Below are 20125 nucleotides of genomic sequence, written 5' to 3'. Positions count from 1 at the left end.
CAGCTGCCTAATGAAAATGAAGGGAGAACTTGGTGTCTGGCCAGGGAGCCTTGCAGTTCTCATGTGATGCCAAAGGCAATGTGCTGGGATTATGAATGGGTGAGAATGTGAACCCTCACCAGATCCCAGATCCCAGGAGGGGCAAAGCCCTAGGCACAGGCTCCCTGATCCTCCCACCCTGCCCTCTGGCATAGTTTTGGAACATAAAGCAGAGGACTAGTTTCTTTAAGGGATCCCAAATACTAGGGGACAGTAACAACCAGGCTGACAAACTGGTGACAGTCACTGCTATTATTCCTACTTTACAGACAAAGAAACCAGGCACAGAGAGGTTTAGTTAGAAGAAAAAAACTAATAATAGCAAAATCACCCTGTGTGGCCAGGAGGGAGCCAAATTCTAACAGGTATTGGAAAGGTAGGGAAGGAAAGGATTAGGGCTTATTTGCAGTAGGGAAGGTTGTGTGACTGAGGAGAAAAGGGAGGTCCCCAGAGAAGAAACTTGAAGGCCTCAAATATGATCTTCTGTGATTAGCAACATATTCAAATCATATAATTCTTTTAGCCTGCTTCTGCAAAACTCTGGGATTCTTAGGTATCTCAGTCCAAAGAGAAAGGCTGAATGACTGGTGACCAGGAACCCAACCTGCCCTCCTCAACCACAGCAACTCCCGGATCTTCTGACTCCTCATTCGTTGGTCTTTCTCTTACATTGTCAGGTCTCCTGGGTTTGTAAGAGAACAGGAAATATTGTGAATTCAGGTGTGAGGAAGAGATCAAGAGCAGAGGTGATGGCTCCACCTGGTTAAAAAACACCCCCTCCAGCTCCCTGGGTGGTGGAGAGGCTTGGGGTCGGAGAACTTCACAGTGTGTGCAGCTTGCACCCTTGGAAAGTCAGTGTGTGATAGCTGAAATGATTTTTGAAAAACAAGAGGAAGAGGATGTGATTAGGGGCAGGTGTTTCCTTCTAAGAGGGCAGGCTGGAGCAGCAGTTATAGGAGCTGGGTCCCCACAGCCTCAGGCCTTTCTAATAGCCCTTCAGAGCCAAGAAACAGGTATTTTTATTGTTGCATCTTATGGCTGAGGGCACAGCCTACCGACTCGTAAAGATTTCTTTATAGAAGCTTTGTGTGGCTTTGTTGTGAGACCAAAGGTCCACTCTGCAGCAAAGGCAGCCCAGCCCATGATGATAATGTTTTATTGTGAGAGCCTACCCTACCCCTTGTCCCATTTGAAGCTCCTCCCATATCCTCACAGCTTTGCCTAATGCTCCTTGATTATCAGTGGTCCCCCCTGGGGGACTGGGAGCTACAGGATCTGGGGAGAAGGGGATCTCACTCACCACCCATGGCTTGTCACAGAAGTTGTAAATGGATTCCAGTGAGTTGATGCTGGGGAGGCCTGCATACTGCATGCCAATAATCAGGTGGCGGAAGTCCTCATTCTCTGCCATGCCAAATGCATGCTGCCGGATAAGCACAAAGTCTGGCCGGAAGGACCTGGTAAAAATGTAGAGGCAAGTTTCCCATCAACCAGCATCTCAGGTCACACATCATCTCGTCTCCTATTTCCAAAGCCCTAGATAGAAAAGGGATATTCAGGGCCACCTGCTGTAAGCCCCTCATTTTATTATTATTATTCTTTCATGGACTAGGAAGTGAGGTATTATGGTACTTCTCAGAGGAAATTTAAGGAACAGATGTATGAAGTTCCCTTATTCCTCTGGATTAAGCATTGTCTTTTTCTAAGGTACAAATTCCTCAGGAGGGAAGAAGTACTTTCAGACCCATACACCTTAAATGAACAAGAATATGGGGAAATGTGAGAGCAGAAGTTCCTTGTGGCTTCAGAGTTCGTGCTCCAAGAGGATCCCAGAAGACTCTAAGGACAACATATGTGGCTGACTTCACAACCCTGCCACGGAGATCCCTGATCTCAGTGCCCTCTTCCAACTGCTTAAAGCTGGTCAGGCCCCCAGGAGAGTAAGGGTTCAGGCTGACTGAGAACAGATGCCAAGCTTCCCGATGTTATCCTTCCAAAGCGTATGCTAGAGAGGGGTGCAAACATTTCTAGAAGAACTGAGGTTGAGCAATGGCTACAGGAAGCACTGGGAGTACAGAATGTTCCCATGCATGGGAAGGCTTCCTGTGTTTCCCCTCTAGCCAGCAAAGCTCCTTGCCTCAGCTGCTCCATCTTCATGCCCTGACTCCAGAGGAACCCCATCTTTCCAGAGAGTCAGTTCTGTGGCAGCATCCACCCTCAAGGCTCTAGAGCTTGCCAGTTTCATACCGTATGCAGTGACCTACCTGGTTCTCTGCCCAGGCCACCCATCCAACCCCGATCTGCAGCTCCAGTACCACCTGGCCTCAAAGACCAGTCTTTTTAATGTGGGGTTGGAAGAAGCCCTCCTCAGTCACGCAAGGGACTTAGCATCAAGTCAGTATGGCATGTGCTAGAGCTGTTCTGACTTCCTTGTGCCCAAGTTCTGGGAAACTGGCTCCAGTCTATACGCCTGAGATCAAAACTTACATATCAGTTATAGGAACTGAGCTGCAGACTTCCTACACAGGCCAGCTCTCAAGTTCCTACACTCGTACCTGGAAGGGCCTGCCTTATTCTTGCCAGATTCCTCCTGACACCCACTATGGACTTTTCTGTCACCACCTGCTTCTGTGCATGCATCCCTATGACTCATTCTACCTGCAGCTGGAGGAGCCCATCGTTTTCTTGAGCTCACTCCCTACCTGAACGGACATCTCTTTTACTGTCCTCCTCAGTCTCCAGGATGGAGGAGTTTACATTTCCCTGTTGTTAAGTTCCTGACACCTGAGTTTTGCCTTCCTTGTCACTGAGCCAGTTCCTGTTGGACACTGGAGACCTCAGTGTCAGGATGCTGCAGACGGAGGTAGGGAAGAGGATAAAGTGAAGATTCTTCCTGGAGCAAGATTCTGAAGTCTAAAAACCTGATGCCATGCTGGACCCCTCGGAAGAATGACACTGTGGGAACCATTTTTCCCAATCTGGAATTCTCATTACCTCCCCTAACAGAATTGTTGTAATAGATTTGGTCACATCTATAAGTGATATGATCCAACACACCACCTGGCATGTGAGTGTCCTGTTAACTGCAAATTTTCTTCCATCCACAATGTCCCTTCCAACCTAGACCTTCCTATCAGACTTATGAATTCCCAGGACTAAGGAATATAGAAAGAATACAGGGATGGGGGTTGAAAGAATACAGGGCTAGGGGTTAAGAGAATAGGGGCGCCTGGGTGGGTCAGTCGGTTGAGCGTCCGACTTCGGCTCAGGTCACAATCTCGCGGTTCGTGAGTTCAAGCCCCGCGTCAGGCTCTGGGCTGATGGCTCAGAGCCTGGAGCCTGCTTCCGATTCTGTGTCTCCCTCTCTCTCTGCCCCTCCCCCATTCATGCTCTGTCTCTCTCTGTCTCAAAAATAAACATTAAAAAAAAAATTAAAAAAAAAAAAAGAGAATAGAGAAACACAAGGTTCTGCCAGCAACTCACTGAGTAAATTGAAGAAAATCAATGCAAAATAGAAGGCTGAACTAGATCAGAGGTTTTCAAACCTTTTTTTTAAGCGAAGGAATCCTATTTTCCAGGGAAAATATAAAAGCACAAAATCACACTGGTGGAAGGGGTGCTGGGGTCTAGAACTCCCCTAATAGGACTCTAGTTATGTCTAAATGAGTCCTGAGTCCTTTCTCTACCAATGGACTAAGAGCTCTGCCTTAGTTTTCTCCGCCTTCCTCTACTACTTGTACATAGCACACATCATTAACTTCTGCACAATATACACAGCACTGCCTTCTCAATCCAACACTTGACTTTGAAACCACCTCTGCAAACCAGAGACAATAACTCCGAAGACAGTGACAGTGACCCTGGGGACAGAAAGGAGCTTACCGGACAACCTTTGTGCCATTCCGGAGCACCTGCATATCCACAGCATACGTCCCATCTGCATGGGCCACCAGGTTGAGCTCTGAAAATTCCGCCTGGAAAATAACAGTAGGGGATTAAGAGGGTACATTACATGTTACATGTTTTGGTTTTTTTTAACTATAGTTAAAATTGTAAAAAAAAATAAAAATAAAAATAAATAAATAAATAAAAATAACGGTAGGGAAATAAGATCACAATCCTTTGCCAAGTTCTCCCCAGAGCAGCAGCAGCTTTCCCCCTAAACATTTATTCAGTTTTCAAATATTTTCACAAACTGATCTCATCCAGCTCTCATAGCAACTCTGTGAGGTAAGAAGGACAGAGAGAATTCTCCCTATTTACCAAAGAAGCAGTTAAGTGACTTTTCTGGAAAATAAAACTTAGTGTTGGCAGAGACTGAAGCAAAGTTCAGGTGTTCTGACTCCCCTGTGCTGACTTTCTACAGAGCAGGAACACAAACTGAGGCAACGTGCCCTCTGTCAGTTTCAACATAAAAACACCAGGTTTTAGTTTAGACAACAGGGTTTTACTTCTGCTCTGCCCCCATTTAGCTCCATAAGACTTTAAGCAAGTCACTTCACTTCTCGGGGTGGGAGGCGGGGAGGGTTTCTTTCATCTATAAAATGGGAATAATTTTTAATCAACCCTGCCTATCTAACAAGTTGTTTTAAGAACTGAATGCAACAATGCATAGGAGAGTACTCTGTAAATCACAGCACTCTGTGTAAGGAATGACAAGTAACTTCTATTATTACATAGAAAATACATGCATTGTTTCAACTGGACACCGCTTCTCCACCCAAATGGACTTAATTATCTCTATCTATTACAATGCAAAGGGTAGAGGAAGATTAAAAAAAAGGGGGGGGGGTGATTTCAGGACTTTACTACATTACAAACAAGGTGTTCTTTTGAAATTCTCTCTGCAGTGTAGTCTCACACCCAGAATAGGCACCACTGGAGGCTGCACAACTGAATGCCAGATATGTGCCAACCCAGGAAAATCATGCAACCAACAATACGGAGGTATGGCCAGTGTCCCAGGAAAACATTCCCCTAAGGTTTTCCTCAGCCTGAGAACTGTGTACTGCAAGAAGTCCCTAAGAGCCACACTCCTCGCTTCTTTACAGACACCAGCACCATGAAAAAAAGTCAGGAAGTTGAAATGCAGCCTTCATAACCATATCTCATAGGCAGAAAATCCCCAGGGAGAGGGGTGAGGGAAGGAGATGGAGAGCCTAGAATCCAGTGACAGACACTGAACTCTACTCTGAAGAACTAGATGGTTCACTGTGGGATGTCAAGAAAGAATAATGATGATGCAGATGTAACTCTGGGCTTCAGGGTGATTACCTGTTCCACTTTGATATCATAATCTCCAAGGACTTTTTTGCCCCGGAAGCACTTGGCCCTGGAAAAAGGGAAAAAAAAAACCCCACACAAATTAGTATCATAGAAGTGTTTGAGATCAGGAATTCACGATCATAAAGAAGAGGACCATAGTAGAGAGAACCCCAGAATGAGAGGGTTGGACCCTATAACTCAGCTACTGGATCATCATGAGACAGCCTCAAGCAAACAAACCACTTCCTCTCCTTTATGCTCAGCTTGCCTACACATAAAATAATCCAAAGCACTTTTTCACTCCTAGATTTTGCAATTTTTATGATAACATCCTTGGTCTTTGGGCTACAAAAGAAGTCTAGAAGTAGGGATTCCCCTAATGTTATTCCTTGTAAAGAGCAGGTCAGTCTTACACATATACTTTGCTTATCTTCCTCTATCCCACAAGTCACTCTGATTTTCTACTTGGGCTCTGCCCTTGGAGTTTTTAAAGAAACTGTTATCATTTTACCCCTTCATACCCATACTTCCAAAAAGGATTTGAGGCAATTAATAATTTAAAAGGCAAATATAACCAACAAAATAAGGATTAAAGGACAATCAATGAATGACAGAGTTAATTATACCAGAAAATAAATTTTAAAAGGGAAGAGGCCGAGGAATGCTGCTATAATTGAACACAAAACCTATCTTGTATTTCTGAATTTCAGTCAAGAAAATTAGTCAGGCTGAGTTATATAGTAATTATTATCTTCCTATCTTGTCATGGATCTAGAGGAACGTCATATTAATGCATCAGTGTCTTCAGAGCCCCTCATAAGTGGACTGTGTTTATGTTTATATTTCTATCCATTCCTACCTTGCTCTTAACTCCCCATCCTCACCCCCATAAGATTTTCTTATCTGTCCATTTAGGCTACTTCTCCATATGGGAAAAGAGCCTTTCCACACTATAACTGTTAGCTGGGTTGGTCCCACTTTCCCAGTGCTTGAAATTTCAAATTAGCATATTTCACTGGTGGGTTTCTAGGAGTCCCTCTCCAAAATAAAGGGAGACATCATGTTCCAGGAATTGGACATCATGTTCCAGGAATTGTATGTACGTTGCTTTCAAGAAGATCTCTCTTAATCCTCATAACAACTTATGAGACAGAAAGGTATTCATTTCTGAGAGGAGGAAACCAAGACTCAGAGGAGGAAAATGGCATATTCAAGGTCACATGGCAAGTTAGTGACAGAGCCAGTCAGTATTCACACCCACGTGTGGGTTCAGTGCCCTTGGGACTATATAGTACTGTCTCCCTCTGCTGATTCATTCTCTCCATCTTCACTCCCACCATTACAAAAACTGACTCGTCATTTGTGCTACATTGCATGTTTTTTCCCTATTTTCCTTCTTCTGCTCAAAAGGACTTGATGTTGTGAGCACTATTTCCACTACAAATACTTCCTACCCTGGTTCCTGTGAACTACCCAGGACAAGGCCAAGATATTTCCTTTCCTCTCTGGATTCTGGAACAGTCCGTTCTAGGAAGTTATCATTTGTCCTAAGTCCCTGGCCACCCTTAAATTGCTCCCCAGAGGTACTCAGCCATCCTGGAGCTGGATCACTGAAGCCTATCCCCCCAACCTTTGTTCTAATACCTTAGTGAGCTTCATCAGCTTGCTTACAGAACCCTGTTCAACATCCATAGGTCTGTAAGCCCCTCCAGCAAGGGGCCTGTACCCTATCCTGTCTCCTTGGCTACAGTTCCATCTTATTTATGAATTTAAATGATAGTCTATAGTGGCACTATCACTGCTCTGTAGATTTTGGACTCTGGAGATCTTTTCCATGACTATAAAAAGGAGAAATGGAGTAAATGACCCTAGAGGTTCCTTTCTTGTGTTGATGAGGTATGTCTACCTTGTTATCAGCAATGCTTTTCTGATGCTTCCTTCTATCTTCCTGTCTCAAAATAGCTCTTGTTCTGTGAGGTAAGTCTCAGAGCCATTAACAATAACCTCTCATTCAGTATGATACCTTGCACTTTCAAAGCACATTCCTTGCCTTATTTGTCCCTTACAACTTGGTGAGGCAGCCAGGGCAGATAGTGCTGTCCATCTGACTGATGGGGAAATTGAAACCCAGAGCAGTTAAATAATATGCCCAAACCACAGAAAAGTTCATAGGGGTTAAGCCTAGAACTAAGAGTTTACATCTAGGTGCTTACGTGTCACCAAGTATTTTAATTCACTTGCACTTGCTTATTTTGTGAGTTTTAAACACTGATACTGAAGTATATTTATAGATTCTGGCTGGGTTTAGCTGCCACTTCCTGCACCTGCCCAGTGACCAAGTCAGCTAACGATACTGTTTTCATGCCTTCTCCCCAGCCCCACCTCTCCAATGATCTTAATGCTTTTTCCTTAAGGTAATTTGTCCTGTTGAAAATCTTGGTCTGTGTTTCCTGGCTCTGGGTCACTGACCTCTCTTGGCTGAGCCAATCTTATAAAAAAGAAGCTGAGATAGCAAGTGGATGGGGCAGAGACGTTTTCTGGAGAATGAGCACATTCTCCCAGCTCTGGCCCTTGGAAATTTTGGTTCTAGATATTTTTATGAAGAATCTTGCTTGTAACTTACAAGCAAGTGACAGAAGTGACAGAAGTACCTGCTGATATTAAGAGAGCACTGTTAGGAGGCAGTGTGTTAGAATCCAGAGAAGCTGTGAATCACAATGCTCTGAAATCCTAGCCTTAACCTTTCCTGGCTCTGTGACCTTAGGCAAGTGGCTTAAATTAAACAACAACAAAAAAGGTATGTCATGTGGTGAAATCAACCAAAATCTACCTTCAAAAGCACATAAAAGAATAAGATAAAAAATAAGTTTCTCCTTTCCCATTCCGTTTTCATCACACATAATCCTCATTACCAGTTGCAAGCATATCCTTCCAGTGTGGGGAAAATGTGTGTATGTTATCTGCATACATATATGCTTCATATATACATATAGTATCATGCTACATAAACTCTTCTTTTTTGAATCTTGATTTTTATTGCACTTGATAAAACATCTTAGTGATATGCTTTCAGCACATACTGATGGACCTCTTTCTAATAGTTGCAAGAAATTCTATTTGAAAGTCATACAGTAATTTCACCAATATATATTGGTGAGTGTTTAGATTTCCAGTTTGGGGGTTATTTTTGACATTATAAACAGTGCTATAATGGCTAACATTTAAGAATATATCCATAGAGGGGCACCTGGGTGGCTCAGCTGGTTAAGCATTTGCCTCTTGACTTTGGCTCAGGTCATGATCTCATGGGTTCCTGAGATTGAGCTCTGCCTCAGGCTCTGTGCTGACAGTGCAGAGCCTGCTTGGAATTCTTTCTCTCCCCTTCCCTTGCTCTGTCTCAAAATAAATAAATAAACATTAAAAAAAAAAAAAAAAGAGAGAGAATCTATCCATAGGATAAAGAACTTATTTTTCCTAGCTGTACTGAGGTAGAATTGACAAATAAAATTGTATACATTTAGTGTATATCATGATTTAATATACCCATACTTTGTGAATTGGGATTACCACATTACATGTCTATCACCTCACACAGTTACCATTTTGTGTGTGTGGTGAGGACACTTAAGATTTAATCTCTTAGAAAACTTCAAGTACACTGTACAATTTTATTAACTATAGTCACCATGTTGTACATTAGAAGGATAAACAATTTATTGCAGAACTGCTGGTGCAAGGAACATACAGAGTTACAGTTTTTACTGACATTGTCACACTGCCCTCCCCACCCTCCCCTGATACCCCCAAGAAAAATACACCACTCTCCTCAGTGTTTGAAAGTTTGGGAAAGTTACTTCACCTCCCTTAGTTCCCTTCCTCCCTCCCTAACCCCATAGTCTCTTGCATAAACAGGGCACAGAGAAGGACTTTCTGACTGGCAATCTTGTCAAATCAACCCAAATTCACCTCCTTGTTCTCAACCCTAAACAGAACCCAAGATGTACATCCTTGAAGCACAGACTAAAAATATCTATGGTGCCTGTGTTGTCAATTTCCCCCTATTGTACATTTTCTTAACAAGCCTAGCAGCTGAGGATCTATGTGAGTTTAATGGCTTGCAGCTTCCTTGATGGGCCAGGCAATGAACCATCTTCCCTTATTGCTAAAATGAGTAGAGCCTTCTAGATTTAACTCTTCTTACTCAAGGCAATGAACACATTCACCAATCTCACCAATTCCTATTCAACTAGGGCTTATGAGGCTGAGGAACACAATTTCAAAACACTTCTCTGCTAAGGCCGCCTCAAAACTTGTTGGCCCAACCTAGGCAAGCCCAACTTAAATTCTCCCTGTTTTATGCATGGGATAATGGAGAAAGGTCTCTAAATAGAATGGAGAAAGGTCTAGAAATAGAAGCCAGTTTTGTTGGGTTCAGGCCTAGTTCTACCCCTTTTCAGGAGTCTGACTTGACAATAGTTGCCTCTCTGAGCCTTAGTTTCCTCATGTATAAAACAGGGCTGATAATAACTGTAATACTCATAGCAAGCATACACTGTGTGCTAGCCACTATTCTAAGTATTTTATTTTATATATTTTACCTCATTTATTAATACCTTACTCACAGGTCATTGTGAAGACTTAATAAAGCCAGATGAGAATAACGGACATGAAAGTGTTTTGGAAACTCTGAAATGCTATGTAAATACAAACTACTATTAGCAAAATGCAACAAATATTTATGTACCAGGTATTACTGCTGTTTTATTATTACCACAGCCAACATGGCCTCTTCCTCCTCTGAACTTTCATCCCATTTATTGTCTGCTTATGATATTTGGCTCACAGCATCATCATCTGATACCACCTTTCAAACTCAGTTGTCTAATAATCTGGAATACCTCTCTCCCACCCTGAGCCTCAGACAACTGGATTATGTAATAATGCTTGGTGCAAGGACCACCCACAAGTGAGCCCTGGATTTTCCAGAACATTTTGGATTTTTAATAATGATTATGTGCTGTTGTCTGCTTATATGCTCTGAGCTAAGGCCTGTACAAACATAATCATTGTGTCCATAAATTTCTAACTCCTTCACTGAGCTATGTACTTACCTAGGTTCATAATCAGGGCTTGCTTATTAACTGGAGTTAATGGTATGTTAATGTTAGGAGTGATGGTTTTGGCCAGACAAATGGAGAAAACCAGAAGGGGCCACCTTCAGGATTGACTGAACAGAGCCTGTCACTGCAGGCCCAAGTTCCTCCTTTCTTCCTGCATTGTGCATCTGAGGGCACGTGCGCATCTATTCTTTCTTCCCCACATGAAAATCTGTTCTAAATCTCCAACCACACTGGAACTAAAGGGCCTAAAAACAGCCTTAAGTGTAAATCTTCCCTAGGTGCCTGAGGTTTATATAGGGATCAAAACCCCAATCTAGAATATGAAAGCACTAACAAGCATTCTTAGAGCTCTGGAACCAGTCTAGCACTTAGTAAATACCTGGCACTGGTGTGGACACTTATCTTTAACAAGGTGCTTAGTTTCTGGCACTCACTGTCTCACTGGCCTTGTTCTTTCAGCCAAGCATCTCTATGCATGAAGAAGTTAGAAAGTAAACTGGAAAGATTAGAGGATTCCTATTTCCCACCCTACACTCAAAGGGTAGAATTAGGCCTGCTAGTCTTGCAGAGGGTTTATGAGGTCCTGCCGCCACCCACTGGCAAGATGTGTACTGCCACCAACCCCACTAGCCCAGGAATATCCCTCCAGGTGCTCATTTGCTGCCTTGACAAACCATGCCTGAAAATTCACTTTCTTCTGGAAAGTGTGTGTCCATATACCCCAAGCTACATATCTGGCTTTTTGCAATCTCTAGAAGGAAAGGCTACAATTTGTCAATAAATTCAACAACAATTTATTGAGTACCCAATAGTAGGTGCTGGAACTGTAAAAATGCATCAGCAGTTGCCAAGTAGAGAAAGCACAGTCTAGAAAAGGAGAATGATGTCCATTACCAATACAGGCAATTGCTAAGTTCTTTTTCAACTCTTAAGATTTATAACCAGTATTCACATTCCCACCTTTCAATCTTTCTTTAAAAAATACTTGAAGTGCACAACTAAAACAACAGAAGTTTCATATAACTCAGAAACATGTACAGTGAAAAAAAAGTTCCCTCTACCTTTACGAAGCTTACAGATTAGTGGAGAACAGAAGCATAAATAAAAGGTATAAATATAAATTTAGGATATAAGCTACAGCAGAAGTACAAACAAGGCATGTTAGGAACTCAAAGGAGGGAATTCTCTTTGCCTGGAGAAGTCTAGGAGGTCTCTAGAAAAGGAATCTTAAAGTCTTAAAGAATGAGTAGGAATTTGCCACATAAGAAGAAGGAAGCAGAATTGAATGGCTGAGTATAAAGGCACAGAAGCTACGTAAGCACAGAACACTGCGGTGGACCCCCTGACTGCAGGGAAGGACACTGTAAGCTGAGCAGTGAGAGCTGCAGGTACAGAGAAAGGGAAGCATCTAACCGGCAAAGGGTTCAGATGTCAGGCTGAATAGTTGGGACTTAATGGCTAGTTTACAAGTTTTTAAAACTTTTTATTGTGAAAAAACTACCCTCATCAGTTATCAATATTTTGCCCATCATTTTCAACTATCACCCTCACTGTTGAGACTATTGTTTGAGCGTTTTAAAACAAATCCAAAATTTCATACCATTTCTTCTATAACACTTTAAATACTGTCTCTGGCAATGATGCATTTTTTATTGTAGCAAAATATACATAACAAAATTTGCCATTTAAACATTTTTAAGTCTAAAATTCAGTGGTGTTAAATACATTCACAACGTGCAGTCATCATCACTATTTCCAAAATTTTTCGCCACTCCAAATAGAAACTGGAGCCATGAAACAATAACTGCCCATATCCCATCCCCATCTCATCCCTGATAATCTACTTTCTGTCTATGAGTTTGGCTATCCTGGGTAATGACTTTTTAACACTTAATTTAGTATTAATAATTAACAATTTTTAACATCTTTACTGTTAAAATAAATTTTAACATCTTTAAAATTTTCCCAATTGTCTCCAAAAATACTGTCAAAGAGGGGTGCCTGGGTGGCCCAGTCGGTTAAGCATCCAACTTCAACTCAGGTCATGATCTTGTAGTTCGTGAGTTCAAGCCCCGCATTGCGCTCTGTGCTGACAGCTCAGAGCCAGGAGCCTACTTCGGATTCTGTGTCTCCCTCTCTCTGCCCCTCTCCTGCTTGTGCTCTGTTTCTTTCTCTCCCTCAAAAATAAATAAACATTAGAAAAATTTAAAAATACTGTCAAAGATGTTAAGCAGGGAGGTGACGTGATCAGTTGTGCCTAAGATCTGAGAAACCACTTATCTGGAATGTGGGAGAGACTGGAGGGAACAAACCAGGGCTTGAGATCATCTGGGAAGCTGGTGCAGTAAGTAGATTTCAGGACTTGCTATCTTACCAGTACACAACCAAACCGATAGCTACTGCACAGCATTCATCTGGCAACTCAATTGATAACTTAATTGATTAGGCCTAGAAACCTAGCACCTGCCTGGAAAATGACAGTTATTTAAGAAGATATTTAAGAAGATATTAGCTAAGAGGATTTAATGAAATGATAGAAAGTGGTATATGATTCCTACTAAAGATGTTCTGGAACAGAGACATAAATCAGACCTAAAATAGTCAGGGTCTTAATATTGGTAAAGGGTTCTTAACTCAAATTTGGACTTGTTTTCTAATTCACAAACCATAAAACCCAGTATGTGGAGAAATGTCTGTTACAGATAATTGGTTTAGGAATGAGAAGCAAACAACAGGAATGAGTGAACACTTTTCCGGATAAAAAGTTCTGTGGCTAGTCCTTGATGTTATTAATTCAGTGATTAAATTGTTCTATCAAATGCTCTGCAACAAGGCACTTCTTACATAGAAAGCAAGTTGCATGGTGTCTTAGTTAACATTCATATAAATGATCTGGAAGAGAGTACAAGGGGAAATTGCCAAGTTGCAGATGGCATTCAGCTCTTCCAGGGATTAAAATGCCAAGCTGATTAGGGATAAACTGAAAGAAGATGTGGACGTGGGCAGAAAAGTGGCAGAGGAGTTTTAATGTGACTAAGTGTAAGAAAACACATTCAGGGGAAATGATCTTATCACAGGATCATGAGTGTTCAACTACAATCCAGTAAAGGAACCTGAAATGACAGGGGAGGAAAAAAAAAAGACATCAGTCCTGTACAATGTCACAGACAAAACACAAAAAGATCAAGAGTGAAAGATTTTAAAATGTTGGGTATCATCAGAAAGTTTACTGGAAACCCAATACAAAGAGTTTCTTACAGGGGCTCCTGGGTGGCTCAGTCAGTTGAGCATCGGACTTCGGCTCAGGTTATGATCTCACAGTCCGTGAGTTTGAGCCCCATCTCAGGCTCTGTGCTGATAGCTCGGACCCTGGAGCCTGCTTCGGATTCCGTGTCTCTCTCTCTGCCCCTCCCCCGCTCATGCTCTGTCTGTTTCTGTCTCTCTCTCTTTCAAAAATGAATAAACATTTAAAAAATTTTTTTAAAGTAATAAAGAGTTTCTTACACTCTGACCTCACCTTGTACAAACTATAGGATGTCCATATTTTTGACTCAGCATATTAGGTCCACTTGTCTAAAAACAAATAACATAATGAAAGTAGAAATGGCTCAGGGAAAAAAGAACAAAATGTAAAGGCTCTGATGTTAGGAAAGACTTCAATAAAATCTTCAGACTGTAAAGGTAAAGATCCAAAGAGGACAGAAGTAATATGAAGGAGGGAAAGAACACTGAATGACTACATACGTCATTCATCCCAGATAACCAATTAATCTCATGATACTTCATGCCTTACAGGAATGTCATCGCAATGTTACAGGTTTTATAGGAAAATGAGGCTCAGAAAAATTAAGTGACTTGCTTAAAGGTAGTAGTTAGTAGGTGGCAGAGCTGGTAAAATTAAATTTCAGGACCTCTGATGATCAAATTTAGAGACTGTTTAGTTTCTCAGATGGGGACTGTGCTCTATTCATTTTTGTATTCCCAATTCCTGTCCTACTATTTGGCACATTTGCTCATTGTGAAAGAGTCCTGGGCTTGTAGGTCTCTGAGGATACCTACAGAGTCCATGTCTCTAGAATTTATATATTCCCTTAAGTTATCTGTGGGACAACTTCAATAGCCTTAGATAGCAGATGAGACCCCTTAAGAAAAACAGCAAAAACTCAAAGCTCTGAAAATGACTAATTTCTAAGTAAACACCCCAGTTTGACTTCAGTTAGGAACACTAAATCACTTTTTCTGAGCAGATTTTCTGAAGATCTCTATTTTGGGGAATAATTAAATGATGCAGTATAACAAGATAAGATTATCGAATACAGAAGAAAAAAAAAGAATCCTGTAATTCAGAACACATGATGGGAAGATTAGATGCATTTGTCTATAATTATAGTGGAGCTACAGAACAGAATGCTTTGGAGTCATGGGACAAATTCTCTTTCCATGACTGGCTTGTAAAATTAAATCAGGCTGATTTGATTTTGGAGCAAAATGGGTCAGTTATGAAGTTTGCTTTAGAGAAACATCAAGCAAATATAATTTTCAAAAGATACAGATTTATTTTATGCTAGATAAACATGGTTCCTAGCCCTGGCAAAGCCCTAGGTTTAACTCCAGTGGAGGGTCACAAATCATACCCACCATTACCATCAAAGCTGCACGTTTCCATCCATTTATAGCAGTCAAGATATAAAGGAACATTCTGTATAATCTGGCCCCATCCTTCTATTTCAAATTTATCTCCTACCATTTCCCTCCTGCAAGACAGCTGCAGAGTTGTTGTGTGAATTAGAAAAAAAGCACCCTTTACTCCAGGTGGACACATTCCTGTACCCAGGTACCCTGGACTGGCAAAAAGAAGGTGGGGCTGAGTTTCATCCCTCACTAGTCTCCGCACTCAAATGCACTTGTATGGTGAAAAACCTGCACCAGCATATGTAGGAGCCCTGTCCTACCACCATTCAGACACTGAATGGTACTACTACATCAATCTACCATGCAGACGCTGTTTCCCAGCTACCTCTCATCAAACTACTGCCTCTGTGCTTTGGTCTGCTTAGAAATCACCTCTTTCTCATAATAGCCAAGATGTGGAAACAACCTAAATGTCTAGTGATGGGCAAATGGATAAAGAAAGTGTGATGTATATGTATAATGGAATATTATTCAGCCTTTAAAAAGGTAGCTCTGTCATTTGCAATGACATGGATGAACCTGGAGGACATTATGCTAAGTAAAATAAGCCAGGTACAGATAAATACTGCATAATGCCACTTACATGTAGAACATAAAATAGTCAAACTTAGAAGCAGAGAGTAGAATGGTGGTTGTCAGGGGCTGGGGAGGCAGCAATTAGATGTTGGTCAAAGATTCCAAAGTTTCAGTTAGGCAAGATGAATGAGTTTTGAGGATCTAAAGTACATCAGGTAACAATTCTGTATTGTATTCTTGAAATTTTCTGAGAGTTCTCACCACAAAATTTACTGTGTTCTTAACACATACACACACCACAAAAGGTAATCTCAAAGGATTTTTATGCATCTATTGAGATCTTATTGTTTTTCTTATTATATTTGCTGCTGTGGTGAATTACATTGATTGATATTGAAATGTTATATGAATTTTGAGTCCCTGGGATGAACCCCATTGGGTCATCATGCATAATCCTTTGCTTTCTTTTTAAAAAATGTTTATTTATTTTTGAGAGAGAGAGCACAAGTACAAGTAGGGGAGGGGCAGAGAGAGAGGGAGCCAAAGATCTGAAGCCGGCTCTGCGCTGACAGCAGAGAGCCTGATGTGGGGCTCGAACTCTCAAACCTTAAGATCATGACCTGAGCCGAAGCTGGACGTTAACCACCCAGGTTAATTGAGCCATCCAGGTGCCCCAAAGCATGATCCTTTTTATATATCATGGGATCATCTAAAATGCTAAAGTGCTATCACTAAGATGTTATTTAGGAATTGTTGAATCTATGTTTATTGGGGATTTTGGTTTGTGAGTTTTCTTTTTTTGTGGTGTTTTTGTCTTGTTTGATGTCAGAGTAATAATGCTGGCTTCACAGAATGAGCTGGGAGTAAGAATGTTTGTGGAACTTGTATTCTCTACCATAAATGTTTAAGAGAATTCACCTGTGAAGCAATCATAGACTTTGTACTTTTCTTCCAGCTTTTGGATCCAGGAACAAGTCTTACTTTATTATACAATGTTCTTTTTGATACCTAATCAGACTCTATTAATAACATGTTACAAAGAATGACTGCGTCTAAATTTGTAGGTGGAATGGGATATAAATCCTTTTCTCTTTGCTCTTATCCAAATTATTGTTAAGGCTATTGTAGCCTCAACAAAATTGGATGGAGAGTCTTATATTTTCTTTTCTGGTACAAATTTTATGAATTATCTTTGCATGTATCCTAAAACTTATTAAAGACCATTTGAAAATTAATGTTAAAAAAAAGGAAGGAAATCACCTCTTCTCATTCTTCAAGGTCCAAAACAAGTTCCTCCTCCTTTATGAAACCTTTCCTGTCCTTCCCTCTGATAGTGGTTTTCCTTTCCTTTGAAAGCTTAGTCTGAAACCCATTCCCTTGTCACTTTAGAGAGACACAGTTTAGTATAACCCACTGATTTTTCATTTATGTGTGCCTCTTCCTACTGTATCAGAGCCTTCTGAGGGTGCAGACTGTCTTATATTTCCTTCCTACTGCCTCACACACACACACCCTCACACTCACCACTGCCTTAAATAAAGCAAAACGGGGAGAGTTAATTTTATGTTTCAACTTGACAAGGCCACAGGGGTCCAGATATTTGCCTAATCATTATTCTGGTGAGGGTGTTTCTGGATGACATTAACATTTGAGTTAGAACTGAGTAAAGCAGATTGCCCTCCCCAATGTAAGTGCACCTAATCCAACTTATTGAAGGCCTGAAGAGAACAAAAAGATGGAGTAAGGAAGAATTCACTCTCTCTCTGACTGTCTTTGAGCTAGGTCTCAGTCTTCGCCTGCCTTTGGACTCAGACTGAAACTTACAACTTTCCCGGTGCTTAGGTCTTCAGACTTGGAAATATTCCATCGGCTCTCCTGGGTCTCCAGTTTGCCCACAGATCTTGGAACTTCTCAGTCTCTATAACTGTGTGAGCCAATTCTTTACAATAAATCTCCTTCTCTTTCCCTATCTATCTATCTATCTATCTATCTATCTATCTATCTATCTATCATCCATCTAATCTATCTATGTCTATGTCTATCTACCTACCTACCTACCTCTCTCTATTGACCTACAGATAAATATATAGAGAAATAATATATATTATCTATTATCTATGTATTATTTACTTATGTTATCTATGTATAACATAGATAAAGATGTATAGATACAGATATCTATCTCCTCGGACTGCTATAGTAAAATACCATAGACTGGGTGCTTAAACAATAGACATTTATTTCTCACAGTTCTAGAGGCTGGGAAGTCTAGATCAAGGTGCCAGTCTACTCAGTAAGATCCTCTTCCTGGCTTGGAAAGACCCACCTTCTTGCTGTGTTCTCACATGGTAGAGAGAGAGAGAAAGAGCTCTCTGTTTTCTTTTTATAAAAACACTAATTCTGAATGAAATATGGCCTTTTGTAGCAACGTGGATGGAACTGGAGAGTGTGATGCTAAGTGAAATAAGCCATACAGAGAAAGACAGATACCATATGGTTTCACTCTTATGTGGATCCTGAGAAACTTAACAGAAACCCAGGGGGGAGGGGAAGGAAAGAAAAAAAAAAAAAAAGGTTAGAGTGGGAGAGAGCCAAAGCATAGGAGACTGTTAAAAACTGAGAACAAACTGAGGGTTGATGGGGGGTGGGAGGGAGGGGAGGGTGGGTGATGGGTATTGAGGAGGGCACCTTTTGGGATGAGCACTGGGTGTTGTATGGAAACCAATTTGACAATAAATTTCATATATTGAAAAAAAAAAAACACTACTTCTATCATGGGGGCTCCACCCTCACGACCTCATCCAGACCTAACTACCTCCCAAAGGCCCCACCTCCAAATACCATCACATTGGGAGTTAGAACTTCAACACATGAATTTGGCAGCGGGTGGATTGGTGGGTGGAGGTGGGGGGGGGAACAGGACACACGAACATTCAGCCCCATAACAAAATCCTTAATAAAGACCTGTTGCTTGATTCCTGACAGAGGACACCCACCCATCTGAGACTCGAGGAATGAGGAACCACAATACATAAAGTAGTATCATACAAGAATACACAGTGCTATATGTTCATCCAATGCCAAAAGCAAATAGCCATTTACATCTTTTAGTTGAGGTATATACACCCTGAATCAAAATGAAGAAAGAGTACCTTTCTCACTGGGTCACAAAGAAACAAGTTATTCAAGCCAACTCAGAAATTTTGCATTTCAATCAATTGCTGAGTGGAACCAGATTAACTTGGGTTTAAGTCTCAGATCCTCAATTTACTACCTGAAATTTACTACCTTTATTTCTCTGTATCTTTATAGGATAAAGATAATACCTATTTCTAAAATTTGTGAGATTTAAATTATTTTAATGTATTCCTCAAATGAGCTAAACTTACCACCTCACCTCTCTTGGGCTTTGCACTTGCTGCAGGATATATCCTTCCCCTAGATCTTTGCACGTTCTGCTGCTTCTTACTATTTGAGTCTCAGTTTATACATTACCTTGTTATGTTTTTCCAGACTACCTGAGCTAAGGTAGTCCCCTCCCCTCCCAGTCATTCTATTATCTTCAAAGACATTATATTCATTTAAAAATTTTCTTTGACTATTATCTATCTCCCCAATCAAAATGTAAGTTCCACGATAACAGGGACCTAGCTGTCATAGTAACTGCTATATATCAATCCCATGTCAGCTCTATTATAATGTCTGGTACATATTAGGTGCCCAATAATATTTGCTGAACAAATATAAGTATGTACAGTATCCAGCACAGCACTCAGCCACACATTTTAGGTACCTCTCTTCCCCTGTCTATGTAAAAATCACTGGATTAAACAATGTGCTTGTGTGAGTCCTTTGAAATGCAGAGCATTTCAACCAAATGGATTCTTTGTTTGAATGTTGATCAGGTATTTACAATTAAAGACAGAAATATGGTCATTTACTCTAATATTTGATGAGACCATCCTCTGTCTTATTGTTCTATTCGAGGTACATGTCAGCATACTAGTTATTAAAGTGTTATAAGACTTTACTGTCATGTGAGACTTTAATAACATACTTCCTCAGCCTTCTGAGAGGGAAATTTTCGCTTAGAGGCTTTTTATTTATGAAGAAACAGAGTCCCAGAAAGGGGTAATACTTGACTAATTCAAGGTCTAACACTTAGTTAGAGGTAGACCATATTCCCTTTCCATTCCACCATGTTGCCCCTCTAAAGCAAGAAAGGCAACTCTCCCCAAATCAAGGAACACTGTAATTGAACAGAGATCTGTAAGTGACATTATAGGATGTGGAAACGGAGGGCTTGAATTCCATTCAAGGTGCTTGTGAGATCAAGTATGATAAAGAATATAAACAGCTCTGCATTACAAAAGCATTAGATAAGTTTTATTTATTTTTATCACTTTACTGATACTTTGATTCTGTTTGTGATAATTGCATCACAGTTCACATAGCAAATTGTTGGAAGGAAGTAAGAGTGCTCTCTTCATTCT

At 40.8% G+C, this 20125-nt stretch overlaps 1 protein-coding gene across 1 annotated transcript in view; it reads right to left on the bottom strand.

The window, feature by feature from the left end:
• SYN2 (synapsin II) overlaps positions 1–20125 on the bottom strand; it is a 201409-nt gene that overhangs the window by 45807 nt on the left and 135477 nt on the right. Inside the window, exons 2-4 of the mRNA XM_042979524.1 lie at positions 5314–5371; positions 3922–4013; positions 1340–1496 (exon numbers count right to left, since the gene is read on the bottom strand). Of these exons, the coding sequence (XP_042835458.1) occupies positions 1340–1496; positions 3922–4013; positions 5314–5371 (307 nt within the window). The remainder of the gene's footprint in view (positions 1–1339; positions 1497–3921; positions 4014–5313; positions 5372–20125) is intronic.

This window comes from Panthera tigris, chromosome A2 (genome assembly GCF_018350195.1).
Source record: "Panthera tigris isolate Pti1 chromosome A2, P.tigris_Pti1_mat1.1, whole genome shotgun sequence".
In the NCBI taxonomy this organism is placed as follows: domain Eukaryota; kingdom Metazoa; phylum Chordata; class Mammalia; order Carnivora; family Felidae; genus Panthera; species Panthera tigris.
Note: the sequence above shows the minus strand (reverse complement) of the source record. Positions and strands in the feature narration are given on the sequence as shown.